The sequence below is a fragment of the Phyllobates terribilis genome, unplaced genomic scaffold (genome assembly GCF_046119375.1).
Source record: "Phyllobates terribilis strain yellow unplaced genomic scaffold, ASM4611937v1 Scaffold_5__5_contigs__length_657084704, whole genome shotgun sequence".
In the NCBI taxonomy this organism is placed as follows: domain Eukaryota; kingdom Metazoa; phylum Chordata; class Amphibia; order Anura; family Dendrobatidae; genus Phyllobates; species Phyllobates terribilis.
The window spans coordinates 492,039,452-492,064,244 of record NW_027362765.1 but is presented as its reverse complement, the minus strand read 5'-3'; the positions used below and the strand labels follow the sequence as shown (position 1 = coordinate 492,064,244).

Genomic DNA, 24,793 nt, shown 5'->3' with positions numbered 1-24,793 from the left:
TGGCACCCCTTTATCCCCCATCCCGGTATGCATGGCACCCCTTGATTCCCCCATCCTGGTATGCATGGCACCCCTTGATTCCCCCATCCTGGTATGCATGGCACCCCTTGATTCCCCCATCCTGGTATGCATGGCACCCCTTGATCCTGGTATACATGGCACCCCTTGTTCCTAGTATGCTTGGCATCACCTGATCCCCATCACGCTGCCGACAAAAATAATAAACAATCATACTCACCCGCTGCGTTCCGCTCTTCTGCCGACACTCTCACTGTGTGAGCCGCGCATGGCAGGGCGCATGACATCCCTGCCATGCGCCCTCACACAGTGAAGTGCTGTGCTGGAATAGTCACTGCTCCCCATGCCTGGACTGTTTGGGTGGGGAGCAGTGACCATTCATTCTCTTCAATAGCACACACACTATAGCCGCAGCCCGGGCGTGGGGAGCAGGGAATATTCATTTTCTTTAGCAGAGGGCACAGTGTAGGCTGCAGCAGACGGTGCCTGCCTCCTGTGCCCCGCTCATCCCCCCAGACCCTCCCCCACCCACAGCTACAGTACTTATGTATATACGTTCAGACTATCAGACGCACCCCTCACCTTCCTTTTTTTGAGGAAAAAAGTGCGTCTTATAGTCCGAAAAATATGGTAGATAAAAATGTCAGCTCAGAGCGCAAAAAACAAAGCTGCACACCAACTCTATTGATTGAAAATGTTACAGGCCTGGGAAAATGGAAACAAGCTAAATTTATTTTTTACTAAATTTCCTGATTTATTTTTTTCAACGCTAAAAAACAAACAAATGAAAAAATATGGATGTTTGATATCACAGTTATTGTACTGACCTGGAGAATCAAATCTCCAGGTAATTTTTTACTGTATAATGAACACTCATAGTAAAAACGCAAAAGACTATTGAAGAATTGCATTTTCACAATTTTTCCACACTTGGAAATTATTTCCTGCTTTCCAGTAAATCACATGATAAAATGAATAGTGTCGCTCAAAAGTAGACATTGTCCCGCAAAAAACAAGCCCTCACACAGTTATGTAGAAAATAAAAAAAATAAAAAAGTTATGGCTCTTGGATGAAGAAAAATTTCCCAGTAGAGAAGGGGTTACACTTTACAATAAGTGAGCTTGTCCCCAATTCATGCTGCCCAAAGACAAGTTGGGCAGTGCTGCTTCTGGGGCCTAATGCTTATTTTTTTTTATCCAAACTCAATTGCAGGTGAAACGGTATCGACTCAGTCTTAAAGATCAAGAACTATGATAGCCCTATTGTCATTGGTGCACAGAAGTATCTTACACTGCCAACAATCCCGAGCAAGGGACCCTAGAGCCACTGATAAGAAGCACTGCCCTATTGTAAATTACAGTAACATTGTTATTTGCCCCATTTCCCCTGATGAAGCAGTTTAACCAGTGAAACATGCTGGGGAGGGGTGGAGGCAGATCTAGATTTTTATTAAGGGCTTCAGACTCCTTTAACAATGACTGAAAGCTTTTGATGTGTTACTTACCTGTTGGTGTAGACGCATTATTTGCCAGCGAATCAAACTAATGAATGATCATATAGTACGATCACATTAAAACATTGTGGTAGGTGTCGTCAGCCCTGATAATTGTAACCGTTTTTAGGACCATACATTTTTATATAAAAGTTACGTTTTTCTATATTCTACAGTATATACCATTAGTAGTGTGGGAGATGGGATTTAAATTTGACAATAGGCAAAATTGTCGATACGCATCATAAAACGCACATGACAGGTTGCCGTCCTCGTCCTACGACTGATTGAGAGGAAGCAGCTCATAAAAGGCTGCATTAAAATATCCCACTGATAGGTTTCGGTCACATTTTAATGAAGAGGTGACGTGTCTCATAATAAATCCATTCTAAATGCACAGATCTACATAAATCTTTAACAATGGAACAAGTGGTAATCTATAACAGCAAGACACTCAAAAGGATAAAGTAATCCGTCCTTATACTGTATGAATTGTCATGAAAAGCACTTAATATTTGTAAGATATATGGTCTCCATTACACTTATGTACACTACCATTATGCAAAGCTTCCGGTACTAATAACTACCTGCTCCTACAATCTCAATTATTTCTGAGATATTCAGATACAATGGCCATTAACGAACAGCTCACATCAGGAAACGTCCACGGCCCGATGAAAAGCAACACCTGCTGGGTCACTAAGTAATCGGTAATTTTCTGCAGCATGGCTTAAACTAAGACAATGGAAGACGAGACGAAAATAGATCTACGGATTGACTTTTGTACGGTCCACAAATACATTGCACTCAATTGTATGGCCTCAATTCATAGAAACTGGTCTTAGAATGCCAATAAGAGAAGATTGTGAGCATGTGTAATAGGAAGCTCTGCTGCTGTGACCTGGAGAGCAAGTACTATCAACCAATCTCTTTGAGCAGCCGCTTCTGACCTAAACACCCTGGTATCTCCAATAAAAGATCAGATAGAAATGGTGGACAGCAATGTGAGCAGCCTCTTCTTACCCAAGTACACTGGTATCTCCAGTATTAGATCAGATAGACATGGTGGACAGCAGTGTGAGCAGCCTCTTCTTACCCAAGTACAATGCTATCTCCAATATAAGATTAGATGGACATGGTGGACAGCAATGTGAGCAGCCTCTTCTTACCCAAGTACAATGCTATCTCCAGTATAAGATCAGATAGACATGGTGTACAGCAGTGTGAGCAGCCTCTTCTTACGCAAGTACACTGGTATCTCCAGTATTAGATCAGATAGACATGGTGGACAGCAGTGTGAGCAACCTCTCTACTTGAAGACCCCTGGTATCGCCAGTATTAGATCAAATAAACAGAATGGACTTCAGCGTGTGAAGCCTCTTCTTACCTTAGCACCTCCAGTGTAGACAGGGTGGACAGCAGTGTGGGCAGACAGCCTCTTCTTACCTCAGCACCTCTGGTATCTTCAGGAGTCGCTCAGATAGGGTGGTCAGTAGTGTGAGTGACCTCTTATCTCAGCAGTCCTGGTATCTCCAGTATTACAGCCATAAATCCAGGGGGAGCCCATCTTACTATACATAAAGTGAGGGGGCAGAGCTTCTACTGCACATGCTCACAAGCACCTGTCATATTCTAATTCTAGGACAGATTTCTGTCAGTGTAACAAGATAGCATCTTAATTTTATAGTGATTGCCTCCCTCGACAAAATGATTGTGATCTGCTAATTAAAAGTATTTATGAGTTTATTTATAATGACATTTCCTTTATTTTTAAATTCCAGGAGAACTTATTTAAATTCGTGTATCTTGCATATCTAAAGATACATTCACACAATTATGTCCAATTTACAGATAAGTGAAAAACCAGTAGAACAGAAGGCTTGCATGTGAATTCAACTTTTTTCCTAACTCCAACACACTTGATGGAAGAGTTTGATCCGCAGAGAGGAAAGAGAATAGGACATGCAGTCAGGTTTTCTCCAATATGGCACATGGGTCAGTGAAAAGAATGGATGTGTGAATAGCTCCATTAACTTGAGAGTATTTCCATCTCAAAGATCCTATCCCAGTATGTAGAAGGTGTAATAATAATAATATCAAATACCTCCAATCAGAAATGTAGTATGTCACTTACCCCATGTGCAGGGCATTGAAGTAGCTTAGGTCTCCATGATGACGACCACTAACAGCTGCCACTAAAAGAGTGGTCACAGCCTTGGATACCTAAGCTACTGCAATACCCTGCACATGGGGTAATTGACATAGCTAATCAGAAGAACTATACTACATTTCTAATTACAGGTATTTGCTAGCATTATTAGAACATCTGCTCCATATTGGGATAGGATCTTAGAGATGGGAATACCCCTTTAAATAAGTTTGCTAGCAGTCTGGATGAGAAAAAATTGTATGGACAAGACCTAAAACACGGAATCCTGGGTGTTTTCATTAGAAATGAAACACAGAATAAAGCCTACTGATCACAATGGTGCACATACAAATACTACATTTATTGAATTAAGGCTTTTTTTCAAAACAGTACATAATGCCCTTCTATACATATTATGAAACACATCCCAGCATATTAAATATGCGGCATTTATCAATATTTTACAATTCAGCCCAATAGAGGCAAAGGCTTCTAAATTCTAGGCTGCCATGGAAAGCACATGATATCATGTTAGGAAGAGATAGATAGGGGGAAGGAGAACGAGTTCTGGAAGCCTCTTCTTCTATTCATCAATGAGTAGATAAAGGCAGGAGACACACAAATCATTCCCTTCCCTGCCACAAAGAATCTTTTTGAGATTTAGTTTCAGGCAGGGTTCTCATCAGGTTTGACCCTACATTCCATGGCTCCTTTTGGGAAGGGGATTACTGTATTTTTCGGACTACAAGACGCATTAGACCACAAGACGCACCCCAAATTTTCAGGAGGAAAGAGATTAGTTACTTACCGGTAAAGGGATTTCTCGGAGACCATGACAGCACCACGAGAGAGGGAATCCGCCCACCAAGGACAGGAAAGCTACAGGCTTAAAAGGGGGGCGGCCCTCCCTCTCGTCTCAGTTTGGATTACAGAGCATAGAGAGGACCGCCCGGTTAGTAGACATAGCAACATAATCATGAAACAAACAGTATATACATTTTCTTACAACACTAATGTGTGAGAAGAAAGAATGAAAACAGATAAGTAGTGCTCCCAAAAAGGGGTGAAGGGAGGGAATATAAGGGTGCTGTCATGGTCTCCGAGAAATCCCGTTACCGGTAAGTAACTAATCTCTATCAGTCGACCAAGACAGCACCACGAGAGAATTGCAGAGATGAAGATTCTAGGGAGGGACCACCGCTTGGAGCACCCTTTTCCCAAATGTGAGGTCAGACGAAGCACCCAGATCTAGTCTATAGTGCTTATAGAAGGTAGATGGAGAAGACCAAGTAGATGCCTTACATATGTCCTCCATCGAGACGCCAGACCTCTCTGCCCATGAGATTGCCACCGCCCGGGTAGAGTGAGCTTTCAAGCCACGTGGTGCTTCCTCTCCGCCGGATACATAGGCTAGCGTAATGGCCTCCCTAATCCATCTAGCTATGGTGGATCTAGAGACCTTAAGCCCCTTCCTAACCCCCTGATAGGAAAAAGCTCTCAGCGTCCGACCAGAACCCCTGGGCAATCATGTCCCCCAAGTGAGCTCCCCAACCATGTAGACTTGCGTCAGTTGTACTTATTTCAGATATTCTGACCACTCAGGGGACTCCTTGAGATAAGTTTTCTAAATTCGCCCACCACTGTAGAGAGTCAATAGACCGAGGAGATAAGAACATCCGTCTCTCCAAGTGCCCACGTAATGAGACCTCATTCTGTAGGACGTCCCACTGTAAAACTCTGGAGTGGTATTGTGCCCACATTACCCCCGGCAGACAAGATATTAGGGTACCAAGTAAGGACATTGCAGCCCTAAGGGACATGACCGGGTTCGCAAGAGCTCCTTCCACCAGCCTTTTGACCTTCTGTTTTTTGCCTTCTGGAAGGAAACACATCTGGAGGTCTGAGTCTAGCATGATACCTAGGAACTACTGTACTCTAGAAGGGACTACCCTGGATTTCTCCAGATTTAGAATCCAGCCCAGGTCTTCCAGAATAGAGGAGACCAATTTAAGATGGGAGACACATTGAGAGGCTGAGTCCCCAATGATCAAAAAATCATCTAAGTAAGGGATAATTAACACATTATGCTCCCGTACATGAGCCATCACCTCCGCTATCACCTTCGTAAATACTCTAGGGGCTATAGCGAGACCGAATGGCAAGGCCGCAAATTGGAAATGTTTGATTTCATCCTCTATGACCAAGGCCACTCTAAGGTATTTTTGGAAGCTTCTGTGTATAGGTATATGGTAATATGCGTCCTTTAGATCCAAAACTACCATGTGACAGCCTGAAAACAATAGTTTTATAGTAGACTTAATGGACTCCATTTTAAAGGTGGGAATTAACAAAAATGTATTCAGGGCCTTAAGGTTAATAATACACCTAAAGGATCCGTCAGGTTTAGTGACCAAAAATAACGGTGAGTAGAACCCCAGTCCCTTTTTGGCTATCGGGACCTCCACTAAGACGGCCTTTTGGACCAGATTCAGGACCTCCACTTGTAGGGCCATCTGCTCCCGTGTTGAAGACCGGTTTGGGGGAACCTCCCACGAGGGACTCGCTGAAAGTCGAGTCTCAGGCCGGAACCTACCAGACCAAGGATCCAATTATTAGAAGAAATATTTGTCCAGGCAGATAAGAAGCCCAATAACCTCCCCCCTACCTGGGCCGCGAGTCATTGGCTCAGTTTTCGGGGGCCTTGGCTAGCAGAAGAGGATCCGAACAGGAGCCCTTTACCTTTCAGTCTACGGTCTTCCCATTTATCCTGACCCTTCTGGCGCTTATTACGTAGAAACCTTCTTTTCTGAAAAGGACGTTTGTACGTGGGGGCAGATAGGTTAGGAAAGCCCCTTTTTGTGTCACTTGCTCTATCCAGTAGCTCATCCAGAACCGACCCAAAACGATGTCCCCCTTCACAAGGGATAGCGCAGTCTTGTACTCGCATGAATGTCCCCCGGCCAACATTTTAGCCACAAGGCTCTCCGGGCCGAGTTAGACATGGCGGCCGACCTTGCTGCTAATCTGACAGAATCTGCCGATGCGTCCGCTAGAAAGGCTGCCGCCCCCTGAAGAAGGGACATGTCCGCCAAGATTTCCTTCCTGGGGGTATTGTTTTTAAGATGGGCTTCAAACTGGTCCAGCCAGATCATTAGGGACCTGGCGGTACAAGTAGCTGCCACAGCGGGTTTTAGGGCTCCCGCCGAAGTCTCCCAGGTCCCTCTAAGGAAAGAATCAGCCTTTCTATCCAGGGGGTCTTTTAGAGCTCCCATATCATCAAACGGAAGGGAGGAACTCTTAGAGGCTTTGGAAATGGCCACATCTATCTTGGGGGGCTTTTTCCCAGGAGGAAGAGGCAGATTCCTCAAAGGGGTACTTCCTTTTGAAGAATGGAGGTAGAGCGCCCTTCCTTTCCGTTTTTTTCCATTCACTAAGGATTAAGCCCTGAATCTTTTCGTTCAACGGAAAACTCCTCCTCTTCCTTTGACCCAGCCCCCCGAACATAACGTCCTGGACTGACTTCTCCTGCCTGGCCTCTGTGATGCCCATAGTGGACGGAACCATTTTAATCAATCCGTCCACTTCACCAAGGGGGAAGCAATTTTGTCCCACACCACTATCAGAGGAGGAAGCTGAGGAAAAGGCTGCACTATCTGAATCCGACTCATAGGGAGAGGATAGGGGGTCATCCAAGACTAAGGGGATCTCACAGTCAGAGTTCACTTTCTCTTTAACTCTCTTGGAGAGGACTTTGTGAATCTCTGTTTTAACTAAGGTTTTTAAACCAGAAAGTTAGAGCAGGACCCTCTTCTGCCAGTGTCTGGTTTCTGCATAACTGACATAGCTTTTTAGGGTATCCGTCAGGAAGAAGAGACTTGCATAGCGCACACTGTATATGCCTTGCCTTGGCGGTACATTTCTTCCCCTGTTAAAATTTAGAAGGGGAGAAGGGATACCATATTACTAAGTGAACTTACTCGAAGATCACTTACCCAGGAGGCTCAGGAAGAAAAAACAGCTGGTACCGGATTGGAGGAAGGACCCTTCTCAGCCGGGGGACCTTCCATAGAGGCTGCAGATTCGTCCGTTCTACCGGAGGTATGGTGACCAGACCTAGACCCCGAGCCCAGTTTTCCTGAGGACCGGCTACCAGAACCACGTGCGCGATGCGTTTTTTGGGGCTCCCCAGACAGCCGCTGAGATGGTGAAGATGGCGGCTGCTCCACCTGCTGCTGCTGCAACTGGACACCTTCAGACTCCATAATGAAAGAATGAAGCTTTGGGAAGCACTGAGCCATGTTACCTGATAGTTTAAATAGGTATTGACTCCTCCCCTCTAGCAGCGCATCAGCACACTTTTTCCATTTTTTTTTTTTTTTATTTTTAGAATTTCGCGCTCTTGACACCGGCACATGATCGCCGAGTCGCGGTGACGTCATCGGGCCGCGACTTACCGAAACCCGGAAGTACGCGCCGCACGAGCTTCGCGGCGCGAGGACGCATGCTGTCAGCGCTCCCTCAGGTAAGCCTGCGTTCACCCAGGGCAGGGCGAGGGGACACAATCGCCTTGGCCCTCGCCCCCCCCCCCCCCCCCTCCCCATACTTACGGAGGGTGATGGTGGGCTGTCACCCCCACTCGGGATGCAGACCCCACCGCACTTTTGGGGCTCAGCCAGGGCCTACACTCCCACGGGAGGCGCACCTGGCTTGAGGCAGAAAAGGGGATGCCACCCCAGAAAGGGGCGCAGCCCCACTGCAAAAAGAACCCCCAGTGCTCAGGATGCTGTGCCTCTCCCATATAGGGGCGCATGAGCATAGGCCAACGCTGGAGCTGCCGTCCCCAGACAGGGGCGCAGGATCGACAGCCGTCGCCATCCACGTTGTTTCGCCTCCAACCGGCTTCCTCCATCAAGGACAGGAAACCAAACTGAGGCGAGAGGGAGGGCCGCCCCCTTTTAAGCCTGTAGGTTTCCTGTCCTTGGTGGGCGGATTCCCTCTCTCGTGGTGCTGTCATGGTCGACCGATAAAATAGGGGAAAAAATTGAATGTGTCAAATGGGGGTCCGTCTTACAGTCCGAATTCCGCTTACCAGCGAGGGGCGGCAGTGGAGCGGGGACACAGGAGGTGGGACGCTGCGGAGTGATGCTGAGAGTCCCATCCCAGCCAGGAAGAAGGGGCTGCTCAGCGAAGCTCGGCAGCAGGAGTCAAGCGATGCTGCGGGTCCTGCGCTTGAAGGAGGGGATGTCTGGAGATGTGATGCTGCGTGTCCCATGGTGGTAAGAGGGGGTGTTAGATGGTCCTCAACGGCGCGGGGGCTCCACTGACATTTTGTGAAAGTCCAGAGCCCCCGCACTTCCACGCTCTCTATGTGGTGGAAAATGGCTGCAGGAGGCGGCGCCTGAGTAGACTGAGATGGCGGCACTGAGATCTCGTCTCCCAAGATCCCGTCGCCCGCAGTATCACCTGACTACTGCCGTCGCCCATCCACTGGTAAGCTACATTTGGTCTATAAGACGCAACCCAATTTTCATCCCAAATTTTTTGGGAAAAAAGTGCGTCTTATAGTCAGAAATATAGGGTATGTCTGAACCCATGCAAAAAGTTTTTCAGATGTATGCGCTGATGGAGCCATTGACTATAACAATGAAGACAGTCACTTAATTTTTCGGCCGTATATACTTAGTTGTGGCGGGCAGTGAGACGCAGTCTATGATATCTTGCTGCCCACCTCCAATTTATTCAGCCAAAAATGATGTCCGGCACAGCCCACTGACTCCATCTGCATCATTATAGTGAGGAGCCAGGTTGGCACATACATGCACGTCCCGTTTTGCGGGATCCCAGACGGAGCCATGGAACTTGAGGCAAGTGCTATGTGAACATGGCCTCATGTTTTGGATGTGGACATGGATATTTAGGGCCCGATTCATTAAGACTGGAGTGCAGGAGTAAGATCCTATAAATTCTTAAGAAGTGAATGCCACTTAAAGTATAACCGTCGTTTTAATTTTTATTTCATAAATCAATAGTACACATGAAAATAAGAAACTTTGTAATATATCTTATCAGAGAAATCCGCTTCTTTATCTCCCAAAATTGATCAGTCATTATCGAAATTCTCAATTCTGAGGTAAAATCTGTATTCAGTGACGACAGAAAGAAAGAAGAACATTTTTCTGATAATATATATTACAAGTTGCTTATTCTACTGTGCGCTACGGATTTATGAAATTAAAACGATGGTTACGTTTTAACGAGTCAGGCGCATCATCCCATCCCCGGCGCATGCCTCCAGCAGAAATCCTACTCCAGTCAGGGCACGTTGGGCAATGTTGTTCATTTAGTTTAATTTTTTGTTATTAAAGTTGAAGTATCAAAAAGTAGATTTAATAATTGCACCATTCTAAATAAACAAAGCCAAAAATATACATTTAAATACATGGTTTTAATAAATGTGATGTAATCAATTTTATACAGGAAACAAACAGGATTACAACTATATACATATTTTTTCTATATTCCACAGTATACAGCACCACAAATAAGCAGGGTTTATTTGGCTGTTCTTGTTCGCAGGCGTCTCTTCATTATCAGATGATCACTTTCCCTTTCATTTTTGTCCATAATGATCTAAGGGCGAAAAAAAAAAGTGTTAGCATTAGAGGATGGTTAAAGGGACAACCTAAAATGTGATCGTAATGAGAGCACCGTTCCCCTGCCTCCCAGCTTCCTCCGGGGGTGGGACACCCCCACTTGAATCACCAGTGGGTACAGCAGCATCGCTGCCCCACTGGCCCGAACTTTGACTCTCCAATGCTCCAAGCAGAGGCAGCTTTAACTTCTGCAGCATTGAAGAAGTACAAGAGGACTGAAGTCGACCGGACCAAGCAATCCAGCCAACTTCAGAGCATTTTCATGCTGATATGGGCAGAAAAAGGGCATTTTCCACAACAAAATCAGTGCAAATATAAAAAAAAACAAAAACAACCACCTCATTGTGACAACTCAATACGCCTATACCCTTACACGGGCCTGAAATGTCAGCATTCTAAGCCTTAATCATGACGAGCCATTCTTATATCAAAGTCAGTAAGTCCAGCTCCAGAAACAGTCAGCGACAGCGGAAAGCGAATACGAACATGTTACATGAAATGCTTCACTGTATTATATGGCCAGACCAGGTCTGCAAGATGAAACACTACTGTAGAGAACCAGAGCAGTAGCTGTGAGAGCGGCGGCTAATACATGTCCTGATTTCCAGATGTCTCAGTTAAAAGAAGTTGTCCACTACTTATACATTGATGCCGGGTTCTGACACCTGGGACCCCTGCCTATCAGCTGTTATCGGTATCGGCGGCTGCCACCCGGAAGTGCTTGCTTGCTGAGCTTGGCCGTTTAGTTGTAGTGGCCGGGGCTTGGTACTACACATCCACCTTCTATTCAATTCAATGGTAGGCGGATGTGTAGTACCCCGCAGCAGCCACAACAAGTAGACGGCCAAGCTTCACAAATAAGTACTTCCGGCCGGCGGCTGCTCCCACCTATTACAGCTGATTTGCTGTGGTCCAACACCTGGTACCCCCACCAATCAGACATCCTTTGGATAGGGCATCAACATAAAAGTAGTGGACAACTTCTTTAAAGAATATTAATCATTGGTATTTGATTTAGTTCATAAAACAGGAGATAGGTGCCTACTCACAGTCCGTGAGTGTATCGTGGAAATGACTGGCTTATTTATAACAAAATGCACTTCGTATTGTACAATGAATTTCCCCAAAAAAAAGGTATGCAGAGATCTCAGAAGAAAAAAAAAAAAAAAAAGACTGAACCCCCAATTTTTCTGAGGTCCCAAAATTATGTTAATAAAAATGGTGTCCCATCGACCTAGGTGTCAGTACAATAATGGCTACGTGACTGCTATGTTATTAAAGGGGTTCTCCCAAGAACAAAGTTCATTTTAAGAAACATTTTAATCAATAAATCTTTGAATAATAATAAATTCCACAATTGGAGGTGTTTAAAATAAATAAAATGTCCCTGTGCTGAGATGATCTTATAAATGTGCCCCTGCTGTGTACTGTGTAATAGCTGTGTCTGACAGTACAGAAACATGGTCTGATCATACCACAGCTCCTGGGGGAAAAGCAAAAGAGTCTACAGATATTACAGCAGGGGGTCACGACTGATTCTTTCTGTGAGGTAAAACATTGCTTAAAAACAGGCAGGTTCTACCTCACAGAAAGAATCAGCTGTGATCCTGTGCTGTAATGTCTGTACACTCTTTCTTCCTCCCCTGCCCAGGAGCTGTAGTATGATCAGACCATGTCCCTGTACGGTCAGACACAGCCATTACACAGTACACAGCAGGGGCACATTTATAAGATTATCTCAGCACAGGAGCATTTTTTATTTTTTTTTATAAATACATCTAATTCTGGAACTTCTTTTTATTCCAAGATTTTTTAATTAAACTGTAGTTTGCTGATAGGACAACACCTTTAAGTTTCCTTGTCGCTTAAGATTTTCTATTTACATATTAATTTCTTTTCCTCGAACCACCATATGTTTTCTGGCTCCTAATGCACCGGTACAATTCCAATAACAATCATCATACAATGTCAACATGCAGCCAGACAAACAATGAAGCAGAAGGGGAAAAGGCTCAAGAGAGCTTATATTCAAAGCAAGATAATAGAAGGATATACAGAAGTGCTCGCTGTTGTACAGCTGAATACAATTCCACCGCTGCCAACCATGATCCTGTTTCTGAAGCAATAAAAGAAGATGTCAGCTCTTCATCAGAGGCGCCTCTATAGAATTCACCGTCTAATGTTCTGGATGATAGAAGCTATGAATTCTGCAGGTACCACAGTCATTGAAAAGCATATGCAGAATGCATCCTGATGTAGCGCAACATCGCAATCCATGAATGCGTGGACCAGAACTTATTACAGTCATTTTGGCACAATGGTACAGCTAGGGTTAAAAGGGGAGCTATATTTTCAGAATAAGCTGCTGCGTATTTGTGTACAAGGGGAATAACCATTTCTGGCCATTAAAGGTCTTGCCTTTACCAGTTTTCCCTTCTACAGTCTACCTCCTATGAGGCCCCCCATATACAGCACTCAGACAGGGGTATCTGCACTCTTCCTTAGCACACAGCAGCAATTGCGAAGATATTATACAGTTGCACAGCGCAGAGTAGATGTGAATCCAGGTCAAGGTCAGACTTGTTACAAAGCTCAGAACTTTGTGTCTCCCTCAGTTTTCGCACTTCTCCTCCCTTCTCTAAGGCTGGACAGCAGCTTTAAAGAAGTTGTACAGTACTTTATATTACCCCCCCAATGTATCCCCCCAGGGCCTCTAAGACTTTTGTAATTACCTTACGTTGCTAATGCTGCCTGTGAGTGGCACTATCGGGGGCCGCTCACAGGCATCACGTGACCCTGCGCTGACATCACGACAAGTGAGGCGTGACTCAGCGCTGGGGTCCCCGCGGTGGCTGCTGGGTTGTGGGTGGGGTTACCCCCCAAGTCACACCCAGCATCCACCGAACGCTTTCCCAATGAATGGGGAGAGGGAGAATGAGCGGTGGATGCCGTGTGACGCGGTGGTAACCCCGCTCACAGCCCAGCATTCACCGTGGAAACAGGAAGACATAGACCCCCGGCTGCTGCCAGTACTTGTCATGTCATCAGCGGATGTCAGAGCCGGCTCCAACTGGGGGGTCACGTGATGCTTGTGAGCGGCCAGTGATAGCGCCGCTCACAGGCAGTATCTGCAACGTGAGCTAATTACAAAAATCCTTAGGGGCCCAGGGGAGATACATTGTGGGGGGGGGGGGGTAATATAAACTACTGGACAACCCCTTTAATGATATCCAAATGGTGAAAAAAAAATTGAAGTAATATTTTGAAACCTCAATTTATTCATCAGGTAGGAGCGCCAAGTGCAGAAATCCCCGCACACTTACACAACTATGCATGTTATTATGGAGGATATTAATGGTGGTCTGAGAAATGTTCCGCCTTGTTTAATTTGGGCAATTCATCAAGATCTGCTGCTGGCAGCTACCTTTGCAAATGCCGACCAATGTACTCGATGGGAGACAAGACCAGAGATGCTGCAGGTCTAGGTCACACAGGCTGCTCATAGCAGCACAAGCAACGAATTTCTCTAGCATTGTTGTATTGAAAATGGCTTTTAGGAAACTTGGGTACCACAGGTTCCAGAGCCAAATCAAGGTAAAGCTGTTAATGTACCTGGAAAGATGACTAAATTGGTCTGGCTACTGTACATTATGCCACCCAACATCATAATCCTGGGAGTAGGACTAGTGTGACATTTCCTCATGAAGGCCTTTTCATGGCATTGCCTGCACAATCTCTAGATGGAGACCGGGATGGAAATCTATCCTCTTCAGTGACAGGTCTTGCTTTTGCCTTGGACACCATGACAGCATGGTATAATGACCTTGTGAGCAATGCAATGAATAGGCCCCTTTGGATGGGAACATCAAATTAGCCCTTCTCTAGGAATTATAGTGTGGAGTGGCAAAATGTGCAATAGCCAAACTCCTCTAACCTTCATTCCAGGTACTAACAAGTTTCTCTTGATTGGTTCCTCTTAAATCCTCCCTGACATCCACTGTACATGTACGGCACAGAGGGAAGCGTGTTTCTCCAAACCGCTTGTTCATGTACAGCGCTGCCAGAATTAAAAGGGACCTAAACTTGGAAAAAATCCAAATACCACTTGCAAATATTTATAATAACATTCTATATTGAAATATTTTTAGAAAATTCATTTTACAAAACCACAAATAATTTAAAAAAATTGAAGAGGAAAGGATGAGTCAAAAGAATGTGGGCACGTTTGGACCAGGATACATCCCCAATGTTGAGGTCTAATACATATGGATTAGTAGTCATAGGAGGGTTTTTTTTTTTTTTTTTTTTAAATAAGCCCCACCTCTTCACCCAATAAGAGACATAGGGTGTAAGTATACAAAAAAAGGCCTTTAATAGGGCTCAGCTCGATATAAACCTTACTGTTGGATATACCAATATAACTTATAAAATGATATGAGTCTATGCAAAAGAGTCATGAGCTAATGCCCTCCCAATTAGGAGCACCGTCCTCAGGAGAAAACGGACCACACAATTTGTTGTGCAATTTCTCCCGTTACCCTTGTGTAAATGAAAAACCTTGAGACTAAAGTAACATTTTATTTGAAAGAACACAATTTTTGCATTTCATTAATTCCTGTGAAGCACCTGAAGGGGTAACAATGTTCCTGAATGTGATTTTATATAGCTTGAGGGGTGTAGTTTTTAAAATGATATAACTTTTTAGGGATGACATATAGGCCCCTCAAAATTACTTCAAAACTGAATAGGTCTGTAAAAAAATAGATTTTGTACATTAATGAAAAAATGAGAATTGCTAGGAAATTTTTAACCCTTCTAACATCCTAAGAAAATAAAGACATTTCAATAATGATGCTGAAGTAAAGGAGACACAAATGTTATTTATTAACTATTTTGCTATTTTGTGAGGTAAGGTTATCTGTTTTAGGCTGTGTGCCCACGATGCGTTTTTTTTAAGCGTTTCCGCAGCGGCAAAAACGCTGCAGAAACGCTTAAACGCTTGGTAGAAGGTCTGCAATGTTCCCCAATGATAATCCGCTTGTGCTATGCACATGCTGTGGAAATTTCCGCTGCGGATTATCATTGCAGGAAAAAAACGCAGCACAACCAATTATTTTGCGGAAGCGCTGCGTTTTTGCCGCCATTGACTTGCATTGGAAAGCATGGACCCTCTGGACCTGGGTACCATAGAAGCTGTGAAAAAAATAATAAAATAAAAAATAAATATTATATTTACCTTCTGATGGCCCCCGGTGTTGCTTGTCTTCGCATGCCGGCATTTCGTGATGGACTGAAGGACCTGCGCTGCCGTCATAATCATGTGACGGGTCACGCGATGCTGACGTCGGCAGGTCCTTCAGTGTACCGCGATCTGCCGACAAGGGAGAATGGAGGGAATAAAGACTCTGGGGCCATCAGAAGGTAAGTGTAGATTTATTTTTTTATTTTTAAACATTCTTTAAGGTCACACTATATAAATCCATGCCGGTTGCATGGATTTATATAGTGTGACCAAGTTGTCAAGCACTTTTCAAGTGATGCTAAAATCGCCTGGAAAAGAGCTTGTCAACCCGCATGCGGAAATGCATGTGAAGAACGCTTCACATCCGCATGTCCCTGGCAGGAAAACGCATGTACAATCCGCATGTACAATCCGCATGTGTTTTTTTCTGCCAGGGAGATGCAGAAAGGCTCAGCAAAAATCCGAAGCATTTCTGCATCATGGGCACATAGCCTTAAGGGCATAAAAATTAAAAACTTTTTAAAACTTATCACATTTTTTATATTTTCATAAATAAATATATTTATTTATTTCATGACTAACATGAAGTATCATGTGTCACAAAAAAAACTCAGAAATCATTGGGATATGTAAAAGCATTCCAAAGTTGTTACAACAAATGACACATGTCAATTAGAAAAAGGGGGCGCTGTCAGGAAGGTGAAAACGGGATTAAGGGTGAAAGTGAACCGGTCATGTTGAAATCCATATATGATCTGCCTGGCGGGATATTATAGAACAGGAGGCGCTGATCAGATTGACATACATTTTTGTTGGAAAAGTTTTGGTATAACTTATATATTATTCATTGAAATCCCTGGTGCCCGAATGCATACGAGTCCAGTGGGCGGTCCTATCAGTGATTGACAATCTTCTCTATGTGACCGTATATGCAGAGATACCTGTCAATCACTTATATGACCGCCCACCGGACTCATATACATACAAACACCAGGGATTTCAATTCATAAAATACAAGTTATATCAAATCTTTTCCAACAAACCTCATTCTGCTCAGCTTCTCCTTTTCTATACCGTGCTGTCCACGGATTGGATGGCATATACATAACAGGTTCCCTTTAAGTAAAAAGGGACAGATCATCAATATGAGATTGGTAAGGGATCAATTACACATCACTCCAACCAAGTGCAATAAACTGGGACGATATCCTGAGACATAAAACTACACAAAGCAAATGGGAGAAATTTATTAGCATCCTGAATAGGACCTGTGCACAATATATACCCTATGGGAATAAACATGCTAGAAATAGGAGGAAACCACTATGGCTAAATAGAGCTGTAAGGGGCGCAATAAGTGACAAAAACAAAGCATTTAGAGAACTAAAGCAAGCAGGTAGTGATGAGGCATTAAATAAATATAGAAAATGAAATAAATTCTGTAAAAACCAAATCAAGACAGCAAAGATTGAGACAGAGAGACTCATTGCCAAAGAAAGTAAAAATAATCCCAAAATATTCTTTAACTACATAAATGTTAAACTAAAAAATGATAGTGTTGGCCCCCTCAAAAATAGTTGGGTGAAATGGTGGACGAGGATGAGGAAAAAGCCAATATGCTAAATGATTTTTTTTCAACCGTATTTACACAAGAAAATCGCATGACAGAAAACATGATTAGTGATAACAAAAATTCTCCATTAAATGTCACTTGCTTAACCCAGCAGGAAGTACGGCGGCAGCTAAAAATCACTAAAGTTGACAAATCCCCGGGCCCGGATGGGATACACCTGCGAGTACTGCAGGAATTAAGTCATAGAAGAACCATTATTTTTAATCTTTAAAGATTCCATAATAACAGGGTCTGTACCACACGACTGGCGTATAGCTAATGTGGTGCCAATATTCAAAAAGGGGACAAAAACCGAACTTGGAAATTATAGGCCGGTAAGCTTAACCTCTACTGTGGGTAAAATCCTGGAGGGTTTCCTAAGAGATGCTATACTAGAGTATCTGAAGAAGAATAACCTCATGACCCAATATCAACATGGGTTTACGAGGGACCGTTCCTGTCAAACTAATCTGATCAGTTTTTATGAGGAGGCAAGTTCTGGACTGGACCAAGGAAATGCAGTGGATGTTATGTATATGGACTTTTCAAAAGCTTTTGATACGGTTCCACACAAAAGGTTGATACATAAAATGAGAACAATGGGGATAGGGGAAAATATAAGTAAGTGGGTTAAGAACTGGCTCAGTGATAGGAAACAAAGGGTGGTTATTAATGGAACACACTCAGACTGGGTCTCAGTTAACAGTGGGGTACCACAGGGGTCAGTATTGGGCCCCCTTCTTTTTAACATTTATTAATGACCTTGTAGGGGGCATACAGAGTAGCATTTCAATATTTGCAGATGACACTAAACTCTGCAGGGTAATCAATACAGAGGAGGACAATTGTATATTACAGGAGGATCTATGTAAACTAGAAGCTTGGGCTGATAAATGGCAAATAAGCTTTAATGGGGATAAATGTAAGGTAATGCACTTGGGCAGAGGAAATAAAATGTATAATTATATGCTTAATTGTAAAACACTGGGCAAAACTGTCACTGAAAAAGACCTGGGTGTATTGGTGGACGACAAGCTTACGTTTGGTGGCCAGTGTCAGGCAACTGCTGCAAAGGCATATAAAATAATGGGATGCATTAAAAGAGGCATAGATGCTCATGAGGAGAACATCATTTTACCTCTATACAAGTCATTAGTGCGACCACACTTAGAATACTGTGTACAGTTCTGGTCTCCGGTGTATAAGAAAGACATAGCTGAACTAGAGCGGGTGCAGAAAAGAGCGACCAAGGTTATTAGAGGACTGGGGGGTCTGCAATACCAAGACAGGTTATTACACTTGGGGTTATTTACTGTGGAAAAAAGAAGGCTTAGGGGTGATCTTATTACTATGTACAAGTATATGAGGGGACAGTACAAAGACCTTTCTACTGATCTTTTTACTCTGAGGCCTGAGACGGGGACAAGGGGGCATCTTCTACGTCTGGAGGAAAGAAGGTTTAATCATAATCACAGACGGGGATTCTTTACTGTAAGAGCAGTGAGACTATGGAACTCTCTGCCGCATGATGTTGTAATGAGTGATTCTCTACTAACATTTAAGAAGGGCATGGATGCCTTTCTTGAAAAGTATAATATTACAGGTTATATATACTAGATTCCATGATAGGGCGTTGATCCAGGGAACTAGTCTGATTGTCGTATGGAGACGGGAAGGAATTTTTTTCCCCAATGTGGAGCTTAGTGTTTGCCACATGGGTTTTTTGCCTTCCTCTGGATCAACAAGTTAGGCTATGGGTTGAACTAGATGGACTTAGTCTTCCTTCAACCTTAAAAACTTACTATGTAGATATTAGGAAAGCCACAACAGGCAAACGTACTGTGTACTGAGCCGGAGAGCCACATCCGAGTGCTACATGTAGTGAATGTACTCTGGTAATGTAGCTCATCTCCCATTCAGTTCAACGGGAGATGAGATGCATTACCCAGGAGTGGCAACTATACTGTATTACGGGGCTGTGGTGTAATGGCTCAATACATTGTGTACTTTTAGCTGCTGTGGGACCTATTAACCCCTTCAGGACCTTGCGATTTTCCATTTTTGCCATTTTTCCTCCCCTTCTTCCAAGAGCCATAACTTTTTTCATATATATTTCTGTCCCATAGCCATATGAGGGTTTGTTTTATGTGTGGGACAAGTTGTGATGCACTGAAACAAATTCCAAGTGAGTTGAAATTTCAAAAAAAAAAAAAAAGTGCAATTCCACAATTGTTTTTAGGGTTTTTTATTTACCATGTCTAATATATGGTAAAACTTACCTAGCAGTTTAATTTCCACAGGTCGGTATGAGTAAGCAGATACCAAACGTGTAGGTTGTTTTTTTTTTCCGTTTTTTCTTTATTTAAGTGATGGAAAAAAAAATTTGGGTATTCATTTTCCGAGATCTGGGGCCGGGTGAGGGCTTATTTTTTGCGTCCTGAGCTGACGTTTTTTTTTTTATATACCATTTTGGGGTAGATTTGATCGCCTCTTAATACATTTTATTGTAGTGTTGAAAAGGCCAAAAAAAAAATTGTAATTCTGGCGTTTTGACTTTCTTTCTCGTTACACCGTTTATCGATCTGATTAATTTACTTTATATTTTGATAGATCGGACGTTTCCGAAAGCAGCACTACTGAATATGTGTTTTTTTTTAATGGGGTAAAATGGGGTGATTTAAACTTGTGCTTTATTTATTTTTCTCACTTTTTTCTGACTTCAAAAGGCTCCTTAGGAGACTTCAAGCTGCGATTGCCTGTCATATATACTATATACAGCTAAAATCACGATTTCCTATGAACGCCGGCCACGAGCCGGCATTCACAGGAGTATTGTAATGACAGGTATAGGGGTCTTCTGCAAAACCCCAGCTGTCATGACAACCAATCGGCACCCAGCGTTCCTGTGACAGGGGTGCCAATGATCGGGACCTGTGCAAACAGCTGATCGGGACCTGTACGATCCCTTTAACTTACATGTTATACAATCTCATATAATACAAAACATGAATTCATGCACTAATCGGATTGTGCACTTACTGCATGGGCAGGGATGTCTAGTGGAGCAGAGATTTCAGTAGTGTATAATTTTCTTCGGGATTTTTTCGGCTTACTCTCATCAGCATTTCGGCCAGTGTAAGCACCTGTAGTCTTAGGTGCTCCAATAGTTTCAAGGAATTTTTTTGCTAAAAAAAAAAAAAAAAAAAAAATCAATTGTTCTGTTAATATCCTTGTCCCAAAAGCTCAATCTCAAAAACAATTCAGAATTAGAGGGTAAAGAGAAAAAAAAAATAATAGAAGAAGGGCACACCACTTAATGCTCAATACCTTTGGTCTGAAAGATGGAAGGAGAACTTTGTAGGAATTCTCCAAGCTTCTGTAATGTGCCATCTTTCTTCTGAGTTGATGCTGTACTTGACGTTGACGGCTGCTTTTTCAGTGACTGTTTCTGAAAGTAGAAATTAATTTTAAATTTGGCACATACGGAGGTCATCTCATTTCTATGTAAAATGACAATCATAGCATAGCAAGATCAACAAGTAACAGCGCTAAGCCTAAAGACTGAAAAAATATGTATAAAAAGAACAGGTATGACTATACAAGAGATAGACACCCAGGCTGAGAGCCTATGTTGCAGCAGTAATTTTTACCAATTTTACCCCAAAATTTGAGTGTCCATTCGCCACTGAATGTGCATGAGGTTTCAACTGAATCAAGCAGCCAAACCGTGGAAACCTAGCCTTAGCCGTGGAACTGTGGAAACCTAGCCTTAGCACCGTGGAAACCTAGCCTTAGTCGTGGAACCCTAGCCTTAGCCGTGGAACCGTGGAAACCTAGCCTTAGCACCGTGGAAACCTAGCCTTAGTGTTCATATACTTCAAAGAGTTTTTTGTTTTTTTTTTTTATTTCATTGATATGCAAATCCCAGGGAGCATTGCCTCTCTTATGAGTTTCTTTCACTTTTAGACTTTGCCTAATAAAGTCATGGGAATCGGTCAGTAGATTTTTGCTATTTAATTGGACAGCAGCATTTTGTAGGGGCTGAGAGCCTGATTCCAGTGATGTGTTACCTGCTCAGCAGCTACTATAGTTTCAATACAATCAGTGTTTTATCCACAACAGATTATCACTGCAGGACTAGGTCTCATGTGCAGGACAGTCAGGCTAATCTATATAACCCTGCTCCCCCTACTGATTGGCAGCTTGCTGACAATATACAGTGTACACAGGAAGCTGCCAATCAGGGTTATGGACGGACGGAGATATACACATAACTCTACAAAAGAAAATAATGGGATTCTATCACAACTGCACCAAGCAGTCCAATAAGTGATAAGTCGCCGGAATCAGAGATTCTGCCCCTACATCATACAGCTATCAGATAACGTAGAACAAATCTGCTGATACATTCCCTGTAGAGACTATCACAAAGAGAACTAATCAATGATTAATGCCACCATACACCCAGGCAAATAAAGCTACAAAATTATTGATAAGAATTGATCTGAGAAAACAGACAGATGACCTTATAACAGATATATGCCAGAAATATCAAGTTCAGCTGCTACTACGGTATATTCAGAAAAAATGAACTAGCGATACCAACCTTGGAGCTATAGATACTTGCTGCAGGACTTGCCAAGAATGAGGGAGTCATTTTATTATTTCTTGTATTTTTCCTATTTTCAATTTTTACAGGGTCCTTATCAAGAAAATAAACAGAAATAATATTACAAGCTTTTTGTCAGACTTTTTTTTTTTTTTTTTTTTTAGAATTTCAATAACTCAAGGAGTAAAAAGAAGCACTAGATAGCGATGGAGAGAGAAGCCATTAGGAGTCTCCACGCTCTGCCCCCAGGAAGGTGTCTGGCTCCTGTACATGATACAGTGCTGTATCGATGGCTACTTCACCATTTCCGGAGGGAAAACATTGGAAATTGGGATCTCGCATGTAGAAAAATATCAAATGTATCAAAATATTTATTGTCCTCTAAAAATGCCTTAAGCAAAGAGAAAAACATTGGGACAAGGAAGGTCGTGGCTTCCCACCATAGAACTGTGCCTATCAAATACGCCACATCCCCTGGAGGAAATCCCTGATATTCTAGCAAACATTAAGCATTTTTGATGAACTGAAAAATTGCCTTTTTTTCATGCCTTGGGGGAAGCTTCCCATGTACCAGGATAGAGGTCAGCGCTGAATTTTATCTCACAGACTTTCTGGTGTCTTAGACTTTCCCCATTAAGTAGGTTGCACCTTAAAAAGGCAATATCAGACCTGCCAGGATATCTATCAGGTCCTCTTTACTTCTTTTGTTCCAACTAAGCAAGTTCACGCCAGCCCTCCAATCATCCTCTAGGGGTCCGTGGTGCTCCGCTATCTCGGAGAGTCCCATAGGCAACGAAAAGACAGGTGGCGAATGCACATTCATCACCCCCATTCATATTAGGACACATCAGGGCTGTGTTCCCAGGATCTGTGGGGGCTTCTGCAGTGGGACCCCAGCAATCAGTGATAACCTCCTTGGTTGGGACAACCCGTTTAAGTTATACGTGGCTATATAATGTAGAAAATGAAGTATTTTGGTAGATGTCTTGTCGTGTGGGGCAGCGCTGCAGTCACTTCTATCTGCTTCTTTCACTGCAATTAATTCAGGATGTCGTTGAGGGGAAGCTGTGAAACAGGAGAAGTGACTGCAGCACCGTCTCCTGAGGACAATCCATTTCAAGGTGTCAACAAAAACTGTAGGTGGTGCTCCAGTCACTTCTCCCTGCTTTTTTTCACTGCAATTGATTTTAGAGGTCACCAGGAGGAGGTGGTAAAAATTTTTTTGATAACTGAACGCATCGCCACTCCCTGAAGACATACTGATTGTTTTTAAATAAAGCAAATTACAAATGGGCCAAGTTTAACTTCTCTTTTGTTTGCAGTTTGTAGCCCAGGAGACTGATCTCCAAGGTAGACAGCAGCGGTGATCAAACACTTCTGCTAGACAGCAGAACATGCAAACATTGGAACCTGAGTTTATGCATTTTCTATGTATATTTAAATGATTTTAATATTCCTTGCCATTGATTTATATAGTTTATTTCATAGTAATCTTCTTTTCTATTGGTGGATGTGAGGCCTCTAATATTTGTGCGTTTTATGACTGTATCTAAATTCATGACTATGATGAATTTACATAATGCTGCAATTTGGCAAAACTAATAAAAACCTGAGTCTGCTGACAAACTAGGATGTGTGATACATATTCTTCAGCATTTCCCAAGAGATATTACTTACCAGCACTTATGAAGCAATATGTGATTGCAGGATGAACACAAGCGAGAGACTACAAGGAAGATAATGGGCCAAATGGATACTCAATATAGGACAGGATGTATAGAATGAGACAGACTGCGGCCTGACAACCTCCCCAGAGACTGGCAATGCAATAAACCTGGACAAATAGATGGGCGCATGAATGCACATGATGAAGCCTAGGTAATAGATGGAAAGAGTACTACAGAAAAAATGATTAAAGGTCAACTGCTGATGAATCCAGTGGATGGGAGAAAAACCTCTCTTAACCCAACAGATCAGTTGTGGTTACAGTGAAAGGTTTGTATAGCCCCCAATATGCTGATATTAGCTTTGTACCCTTCCACAACAGAGACAGATTTTCTAAACCTGTGTAACCTTTAGACGAGACAGTCTTAAAGGGAACCCTGTTATTGGATTAATGCTGCACGAACCACATACTATGTACACAGGTGAGAGGCCTGTCAATCAACTGGAGTGGAGAGAAGCCAGCAGGGGATGTCACAGGACTAGTTAGGTCTTGCCCGCTAGTGCCTAGACGGCTTGTCAAACTAGGTTTTCTTGGAAACGCGGCAGCCTAAAAATACAAGCCCAAAGCCGCCCCATCACATTAGATGCACCAGTTCTGCCGCATTGCCTGGCTTTTCCCGATTGCCGTGGTGCAGTGGCAATGGAGATAATGGTAGCTGGGGTTGAGGACAGCTGTGATTTGTCAAAAATCACAGTTGGCATCAAGCCCTGGGGTTAGTAATGGAGGTGTCTACCAGACAACCCTATTACTAAACTGGTAATAAAAATTAAAAACACACAGAAAAAAACCCACTTTATTTGAATAAAAAAGACTCCCCTACACAATCCTCCTTTCACCAATTTATTGAAAAAAATCCCATGCAGGTCCAAAGTACCATATTTTTCAAATTATACGACGCATTCCACCCCCACCCCCAAATTTGGGAGGAAAAAGGGGTGCGTCTTATAATGCGAAGTTACGATATTTTACCTGGGGGGGGCGTTGTCGGTGGAGAGGGGTCACAGACACAGGAGGCCGACGGTGGCTGGGACAGGAGTCGGGCGATGCTGTGGGCCCCGTCCTCTCAGCAACAACGTCAAACCGGCATGGGATTTTTTTTTCAATAAATTGGTGGAGGAGGGATAGTGTGGGGGAGTCTTTATTAAAAAAAACACCTCTCCATTACGAACCCCAAGACAGCTTGATAGAATATGTGATTTTTGACAACTCACAGCTGACAGGAACCCCATAAACCATTACCCTGATTGCTACCGCACCAGGGCAAATCAGGAAGAGCTGCGCAAAGCGCCAG

At 43.2% G+C, this 24,793-nt stretch overlaps 1 protein-coding gene across 5 annotated transcripts in view; it reads right to left on the bottom strand.

Annotated features, from left to right (window-relative positions):
• Window positions 1-10,086: 10,086 nt before the first annotated feature.
• The window catches only part of KIF20B (kinesin family member 20B), a 125,564-nt gene continuing 110,857 nt past the window's right edge, over window positions 10,087-24,793 (bottom strand). For 4 of the 5 annotated variants that reach the window (XM_073685535.1, XM_073685538.1, XM_073685536.1 and 1 more), the window contains 4 exons: window positions 21,774-21,869; window positions 20,495-20,615; window positions 20,207-20,352; window positions 10,087-10,290 (listed from right to left, as the gene is read on the bottom strand). In XM_073685535.1, the coding sequence (XP_073541636.1) occupies window positions 10,213-10,290; window positions 20,207-20,352; window positions 20,495-20,615; window positions 21,774-21,869 (441 nt within the window). In that variant the 3' untranslated portion in view covers window positions 10,087-10,212. The remainder of the gene's footprint in view (window positions 10,291-20,206; window positions 20,353-20,494; window positions 20,616-21,773; window positions 21,870-24,793) is intronic. The other variant, XM_073685539.1, reaches the window with a different exon arrangement.